The sequence below is a fragment of the Impatiens glandulifera genome, chromosome 7 (assembly GCF_907164915.1).
Source record: "Impatiens glandulifera chromosome 7, dImpGla2.1, whole genome shotgun sequence".
Taxonomy (NCBI): Eukaryota; Viridiplantae; Streptophyta; class Magnoliopsida; order Ericales; family Balsaminaceae; genus Impatiens; species Impatiens glandulifera.
Genome location: NC_061868.1, coordinates 3,728,030 through 3,737,637, shown reverse-complemented (window position 1 = coordinate 3,737,637; position 9,608 = coordinate 3,728,030). Strand labels below are relative to the sequence as shown.

General features: G+C 28.2%; 1 protein-coding gene across 1 annotated transcript; it reads left to right on the top strand.

Moving 5' to 3' along the window:
- The first annotated feature begins 4,265 nt into the window (after nt 1-4,265).
- On the top strand, nt 4,266-7,864 carry LOC124944983. Its single transcript, XM_047485338.1, has 10 exons — nt 4,266-4,342; nt 4,420-4,534; nt 4,613-4,851; nt 6,057-6,117; nt 6,211-6,291; nt 6,386-6,595; nt 6,803-6,970; nt 7,063-7,116; nt 7,233-7,379; nt 7,484-7,864. The coding sequence occupies exons 1-10, from the start codon at nt 4,266-4,268 to the stop codon at nt 7,862-7,864; spliced, it is 1,533 nt and encodes a 510-aa protein (XP_047341294.1).
- The last annotated feature ends 1,744 nt before the right edge of the window (nt 7,865-9,608 follow it).

Genomic DNA, 9,608 nt, shown 5'->3' with positions numbered 1-9,608 from the left:
AACATGTGAATGAGAAGTTAATTCCAAATAAGGTGTTACGGTATTTCTCACTTGCACCGAGGTTACAAAGGTTGTACATGTGCTCCAAAACCGCTCCTCAGATGACTTTGATTAAAAGTTTAAAGACTTTTCTTCCGAGCCTCAGAATATAAGACTTTCTCTCGAAAGTGATGGGTTCCAACCCTTTGTAAATGGAAATACATCTTATAGCATTTGGCTTTTTATTATTATCCCTTACCACGTTCCTCCTAAAATTTGTATGGATAAAGTTAATTTTATTCTTTCAATGTTAATCCCCAAGTCAAAAAGTCTTAGGGATTCGATTGACGTATTTCTCTAGCCATTGATTGACGAGTTAAAGGAGTTGTGGCCTACTAGCGTGATGACATACGACGCGAGCCGTAAAGAATATTTCAATATGTAGACAACTATGTAATGGACAATTAATAATTTTATGACATATGCAAATTTATCTAGATAGAGTACGAATGGAAAACTTAGATGTCCGTGTTGTAATAAGAATACAACTTCACTCAAATTGGTACACTACTAGAAAGAGTGCTATATGAGTCATCAACGGTTTCTTCCATCTAATATTGTTGGCATGGGGAAATAATTTTTTTGACGGTAATACTAAGTTAAGACCGATACCTGATCTTTTATCTAGAATCGAAATATTATTGCAGACAAGATATTTGAAAGACATCTGTTTGAATATACCATCCCAAAAAGAGTAAGATTTCCAATCAATCTTAGGGTGATCATTGGAATAAACTTAGCATATTTTCGAACTACCATACTGGAAAATGTTGTTGAGGCATAATTTGGATGTGATGCATATTGAGAAAAACATTTGTGATAGCGTGTTGGACACTATAATGGATTTAAAAAACGAAGGATGGACTCAAAGCTCGTAAAGATTTGGAATTATTGAACATAAATCATTCATTGCATCCCGTTAAGGTCGATAATCTTCTTCAATGTCCGACAGCCACATACGCACTTTCCTCGAACTAGAAGAAACGATTATGTCTATTTCTTAAAGATGTAAAAATGCCTGAAGGGTTCTACTCCAATATTGGAAGGTGTGTACACGTAAATGATAAGAAACTTTCTGGATTGAAGAGCCACAATTTTCACATCCTATTACAGTATTTGATTCCACTTGCCACACGTGTTATACTTCCGGATGATATGTGTTATGTTCTAGTGCCAAAAATCCTTAAACCGAGATGAATTGGAAGAGTTATATGATGACATTATTTTGATCATTTGTAAATTGAAAAAGATATTTCCACCTTCATTCTGTGATATAATGGTATATTTATCTGTGCACTTGATCTTTGAGGCTTTTCTAGGGGGCTTGTCCAATATCGATGGATGTATCCAATTAAAAAATATACGAGTACCTTGAAAAAATACCTTTGGAACGAAAACTTTTCGGAAGGGTCAATTAGTGAGAGTTACCTTTTACACCAGTGTATAAGTTTATGTGCTCAATATTTAGAAGATCGCAAGTCAATAGAGACATTGAAACAACCAACTTTAACTATATTCTTGACAATAGAAGATTTATCGTTTGAAACACTTTACACATAAAACCGGGTGATCGAGAGCGTGCTCACGTATATATTTTGAAAAATTATCTCGAAGCCGAACAATATTATAAGTAAGAGTTCAAAAGCTAATTATGACTAAGTGTGAATTTTGTAATTAAGTAATTACAATTAATTTCATTATATACAGCGAATTTACGCAAGAGTTGACCTACGCAGCGAGACTCAATATTTCTAATCTTGAACGCGATAAACTTCACATAAGTTTTTCAAGACGAAAGTGGGGTAATTGAATTATGAATCTGATCAAATTTTGAGTCTAAAGATTCTTGGGAGTGGCCCAACAATTTATGCTAAAAAGTATAACTCTTATAAAATAAATGTGTACAAGTTTAACACCGAGAAGCATGACAAAGGGTTAACCACGCAAAATAGTGTTGTCTTAGTAATTGGCAATAATGAAGCCGATATGATAAATTACTATAGAGTACTCACAAATACCATAGAAGTTCAGTATTTTAGTGGTAACTAAGTACATCTTTTCAAGTATAGAAGATTCGATGTACATTCCAAGGACCGTGGTATAAAAGTAGATAAGCATGAGTTTGTAAATTTAAATGTGAATATGGCATTGAGAACTCGGATTCATGATCCGTTTGTAATGGAAAGTCAAGTAGGTTTTTTACGCTATGTATATGATATCTAGACCTTGATGGAAAATTGTCACAAAGATAAATCTCCATTATTCGAGCATCCAAGGTTAATTGGGTCAAATAGAATATGATCATCTCTATTAAATTTTAACTTTATTTTTGTAACAGATATCATGGCACCTAAGGGATGGGTACACTATGAGACCTATCAAGACAAATATATAAGCTTCAAGCTCGTAACGATGATGTACTATACGATGATCCTCTAGCCTTTATGGGATCACTTCCGAACAATTAGGGACTAGAGGATCCATATTCCACCATTCCCAAGGAGTACGTAGAAGCCAACACAAAGGAGACCAAGAGAAGTAGTTAATTACAATTTATACGTGATATTTAAATGATTATATAAATTTTAACAAATTTTGTTTCATTGTTATTCTGCAAGGTCTTTATTGAGGAGGAAATGACTGGGGAAGAATAAAAATACTACTATTAGGAAACTACCAACTGAGAGAAGATGCGATTAGAGTTTAGAGAAGTGGATGGAAAACCAAATTGTGATGACACCACCTACTAATCTAGGCATATTAGCACCATTATTAGGGATCCGATGGTGGTGCCATATTGTCTAGTACATTGATATGATTTATCACATGCCTAATTAAATCATATATGACAGTCGATCACCGTGAGTTTGATAATATTTAACGTGTTATCCTATAATTAGAAGATTTTATAATCCTAAAACATGTTATTTTTTAGGATTCATTCGAGGTCGTGTCCCATCTCATTGACACCTACCGAGCTAGATCGATGTCACATGTGAAGTAAATATGTGATAGGTGCAAGCCTGACCAGAGGGCAATCCATAGGGCCCCAAATTTCCCAAATTTTTAGTTTATAATATTGTTTTTTCTATTATTAATTATATATTATAAAATATATATTTTACACATATAATATTATAATCTTTTATATTTATTTATTTATTTTATATTTATTTCCTTATAATATGTTAATTTTTTCTCCCCATATTATATATAATAATATATTTCTTTTCTCTCCATACAATAATTGTATAATATATATATGACTTATTTCTCTCTCTATTATATATAATATAATAATTTTCTCTCTCTCCATATTATATCTAATATAATAATATATTAATTTTTTCTCTCTAGTAAATATTTTATTATTTTTTATCCTTAATATTAGGCTAATTTTTATTTATTCTTATTGTTGCCCTTTTATATCATTAACCATAATTATATTGTTTATATTTTAGAAGTTTTCTATCTTTAATAATTTAATTTTTTTTATCATAAATCCATAATTGTGAAAATAATCTTTGAGGTTATATTTTAATGCTCTTAAATTAATTTTTTTTATTTGTTCTTATTCTTATGTTTATCTCCATAATCTCTCCTTATTTTAAAATATTTATTATATTTTTTTCATTATAGAGACATCATACACCACAATATATGATAAATGTATTAGTTATGATATCATCCGAAAAAGAGTGTTTAGAAAGTTTGAGCATAATGACTTAATTGAAAATTTTGCCTCAAAAAATGTAAGGAGTATTTTTGTTGAATCTAATACTAGTTAATTGACATATATTAATATTAATATTTTTTATATACATTTTGAATTTTTTTTACACTAGTTAGTTAATATTGTTATATATTTAATTTGTATATTTAATATTTTTTTTTATAAAATATACAATTATTAAACTTATTTTAATTTTATGGAGCCACAAAATTTGAATTTGCATGGGGCCTCCCAACTCTTGGGGTCGGCCCTGGATAGGTGGAGATGAAAGAACCACAATGATTGCATCATGCCGCATCGGAGAAACGACTAGCTAATCCGAGTAAACCCTCTTAGTGAATTTAACCACTTAGATTGGAATTTTCTGCTGAACCATCACTACTTCACAAATGAATTTAAGGTATAATAGTCATTTTTAATTCATTATACGTTTAATCGACTATTAACTAACAACTAACAACTAACTTATAATTATAGATGAAGAGTGCAACCAATGTCTGCAACAGAGCCAATGTCAAATACACCCACAACGCCGACAACATACCATTTACACAAGTGGAGCGACGTATGGTATATATATTTTAGCACTTTAATTAGATTATTAAAATTTTATAATATCTAACTTACTATCTATGTTATTAATATAGGAGAGGGCTACTGGACACCCCTAGTTATGCAGATCTCTTTCTAGAGACTCATAGAAAGAGTGGAACTGCCGAGGATCTAACTCCCGTGTTTTTTCCGGAAGTTCAGGATAAAGTGGTAAGTTCTAATTCTTTCTATCGTTTTAGTTTGCATGTCTAAGTTTAAAATTTCTAATAGTGTTGTAAAGGGTTGTAGGCTCTTATGCGCGAGCGACTTCTAGAAAACCCTGAGATGACATTTTTTGAAATGTTTGAGGCTGCTTTTAGAGTACAAGGACATTGGAGGGTGATCGGGGTGGGATCTATAGTACATCCAACGACATTCCGAGTGGTTCAACGTGATGCTTTTTCTCGAGTGTCAGCAAGTATTCACGGGTATCACACCGTGAAGAGACACAAGCATTGTGCGAGGAGAATAGGACATTGCGGGATCAGGTGGAGCAGATGCGCGAGTCATCTAAACATGTGATGGAAGAGATTCTACAAAATAAGATGTTCTATAGGCGTAGATCGCTATGATTATGTCTAGGATGCCCCTCTAGATCAGTAGTAGTATATACATTGATTGACATTTTTGTATTAATATGATTTGAGATTTTTGTATTAATACGAATTGGTTTTATTTAAAAATGATCTTTTTGTTAATCGTAATTGAACAAGATATGAAACATGTTTCTCTCGGTCAAAAATGTGCCAAAATCCCAAGAAAGCAAGTATTATCAATGACGGCGAATGAGGATCAATCGTTGCTGATATTGTTAACTATTAGCGACAACGAATGGAGATATGTCGTCAATGGTAATTAACAATATCAGCGACGGCGAATGAAGATTTTCCGTAACTAATAGTTAACAATATTAGTGACGACGAATGGGAATCTGCCGTTGCTGATATTATTAACTAGCAGCGACGGCACTGCGCCGTCGTTGATACTCAATAACTCTTAGGGATGACGTTTTTAGCAACGATGAGTGATGTTACAACTGTTGTCAACAATTTCTGTTGTCGTTACTAGTGAAATCTACAACCAATATAATAAGATTTCAACATATGTAATCTAACTTCTTATGTTAAAAAAAATCATATATATATATATATTATGAATAGAGAATAATAAACTAATAAAGATATTTAATATATAAAGAAATTATATTTATTTTTTACTTTAAAGTTTCAAAGAAAATATTTAGTTACCAAAATATGAACATTTTTCATTTAAAATTTCAAGGAAAATATTTAGTTAATCTTTTTTAGAATGTGAAAATAGAAATAATTAGTTAATTTAGAAAAAGTATATAATAAATTTGGTCTGAACATTTAACATCTGAATCTAGATCCATATACCATATATATATATATATATATATATATATATATATATATATATATATATATATATATATATATATATATATATATATATATATATATATATATATATATATATATATATATATATATATATATATATATATATATATATATATATATATATATATATATATATATATATACTATTTCACTAAAGAAATAGTAGTTCAATATTACAGGATAATTTTTTTAATGGCTTTTAAGAAACATGAAAGTAATTGGTTATTAGTTCTCTTGATAGTATTTCAATTCATATATCATGTTTCTAGCCAGGAGGCAACCAAAGGATCACGGGACTTGAAGCAAGAAGGGATTATCAAAACAATAGAGGTTAGTTATGATTTGAATAACAATTCAACATATATATTATATATATATGTCTAATTTTTTTTTTCTAACAATTGATCTTAATTTTATTCGCAGACGGATAATGGTGAAATAATCGACTGTGTTGAAATACAAAAACAACCATCACTTGTCAATTCTCTAATCAATGATTTACAGGTATTTTATATTTCTCTTATACAGTGACGACTTATAATTTAGTCTTTTCAAATTAGTTTTGTTTATATATTGTGTTACTATGAGTCTATGATAGATGGAACCTAGTGACTATCCTTTTGGAAACAATTTCAATTCAAATTTGACAATAGAAATGCTTCAAGATTGGCACAAAAATGGAGATTGTCCAGAAGCTACAATACCCATAAGAAGAAATACAAATTTTGATCATCTTTACCCCAAAAAACCTTCTTCCATCATGCGGCGACAAATCAATCAAAGTCATTTGAATGGAATGAAACATGAGGTATGTATATGTAGAACTCAACTTAACTTTTAATGCAATTTTTTAATTGATAGTTAAATTTGCGTTATATATATAACTTAATTTTGTATCCGTGAAACAAACTTTTACTGGAACCGCTTATTTTTAATGGATATACTTTATTCAAATCATTATAGTTTGTATTTAGGTTGAGTTTCTAATAAATATTTTAATTATTTCTTCTTCCAGTATGCTGTAGTAAGTAACGGAGGATCTTCTTACCACGGAGCCAGTGGAATATTTAATGTATGGAATCCTAAGACAGAAGATAACGAGTTTAGCTTGTCCCAAATATGGGTTGTCACAAGTTATAAAGACTATTACAAAAATCTCAATACTATTGAAGTTGGATGGATGGTAAGAATGTATATGTGATGTAATTTGTGAAGTTTTATTAAACCAATAAATGTAGTTTGTGACTTATCTTTCCTTTTTCATATATATTCAAGGTCAATCCAATTAATTACCATGATAAGCATACAAGAATCTTCATATATTGGACGGTAAGTTCCTTACTTCTATCAACATTATATTAATTTATTTTTATATAATATAAGAAAGCTCAAGGACTCAATGAAATTTACAATTAATTGTTGAATTTTCTATTGTTTTAAATTAGAGAGATGCATACAAAACAACTGGTTGCTATGATCTTAATTGCAAGGGTTTTGTCCAAACAAATAGAAAGTTTTCCTTTGGCATGCCCTTATCACCAATGTCCATATATGGTGGACAATCGATGCAGCTATCAATTAATATATTCAAGGTATGATCGATGATTTCATGCATTTTCGAATTTGTAACAATCATATTTTTAGAATATGGGTGTCGTATAAAATGGTTAATAATGAGGATATGAAATTATTGTAGGACAAAACAGGAAATAAATGGTGGTTGCAACTGCAAGGTTCAATAATAGGGTACTGGCCGGTAAATATATTTACGGATTTAAAGAACAATGCTAATATTGTCGATTGGGGTGGGGAGATCGTGAATCAAAGAAAAAATGGTCACCATACGACTACTCAAATGGGTAGTGGTGAATTCCCAAATAAAGGATTTGGTAAATCATGTTTCATTAGTAACTTAAAAGTTCTCGATGCTGGTTTTATTCCGAGAGATCCAGGATACTTGATAAAAAAATTATCGAAACCTACCTGCTATGACTTAACACTTACGAAGAACAAGGGATCATCATTTGAAACACATATCTTCTATGGAGGTCCAGGATTTTCGCCAACATGTAGATGAACTACGAAATAAATAAAAAAATAGAAGATGAGAGGTGAAAAGAGTTGATATTGTTTGATTATTTATATATATATATATATATATATATATTTAATGATACTTAATAAATAAAATGTAGGTCTCACCACACCTCATACATTCTTATTATATTTTATAATAATTTCTCTCTATTATCATAATTCATATTCATAATTACTAATTTATATCTCATACCATAATTATTAATTTATCTTTTTCTTATTAATTTTTATTTTATTTTACTAATTTTCTTTCTTAATTATATATTATTTTTCTTCAATAATTTTATATAAACTTATATTTAATATTATATATATATATATTTATAATATACATAATAATATTATATATAATATATAATAACGTTTAAATGATTTATTAAACTTAAAATAAAATTATAAATTTCTCTTTTATATTCATTTCTCTCTTATATTTATAATATCTCTCATATTTATAATATATCTTTACTAATTAATTTAAGTTTTGTAACACTAATAATTATTTATTTTCCCATATATATATATATATTTCATATTTTCTTACACAAAAGTTTATATATTTTTTAATAAAATAAAAATTATTAAATTATTAATTTATTTAAAAATTAATATTAAGCGTTTCTCACTCCTAAAATCTATATATAGTATATTTTATCATTAATTTTATATAAATACTTTTTTCATATTATCCTTTTATGCATATTTATTATTTATATATATAATTAATTAATTAATTTTCTTTTATTTATTATATATTTTATCTATTATTAATTAATAAGGATTACAAATTAATATTAAGTTTCTCACTCTTAAAATCTATATATAATATATTTTATCATTAATTTTATATAAATTTTTTTTTTCATATTATTCTATGTATATTTATTATTTATATAATTAATTAATTAATTTTCTTTTATTCATTATATATTTTATCTATTATATTAATTAACAAGGATTAAATATTTATATATACATAAAATTTTAAATTAAATTCAAAAATCACAAGTGGCCTAATGGTTAAAGTGTTCACATTTACACAAGTGACCTAATGTAAACAGATAAAAATAAAAACAAAATAAATTTAGATAACCTTAATAATGTGTGTTCAATGTTTAAAATTCTTAATAAATCACGAATAATATATTATAATAAAAAATAGAACGCTCTCATTCCACATTTTATTCAATTCGGTAAAACAATTTATCTTCTCACATATTTTTTCCGAATGAACCTCTCATCTCGTGACCTTACACTTTCACTTTGTCAATCAAATATTTGATTCATATTTTTTAATATAGCATCGTGACCTCACACTTTGGTTAATCAAATATTTGATTTATATTTGTTTAACCACTTTCAATTGATACCGACCTATTATCCCTATATAAATCACATCCCAATCACACTTGGTTAAAGAGTTGTACATATTTTGTTATGTTGCAAGTTTAAAGCATACATATATAATTTATTTTATTTTATTTTTAACCGTTTTAAGTTTATGGGGCGGGTCAACCCACAATCCGACCCAAATATCCATTTACTCTCACATATACATCTAAATTAACCACAACTCTTGATTCGACAATCTGAACACCTTTAAAATTAAGCCTCATTATATTTAGATTAATTAATTACAAAGTTGAAATTATATTATTAAAATGTTCAGCGTTCATCAAATTTGGTATTGAATTTGAAATATAAAGTGTTGTTAGCTTAGTTGGTTA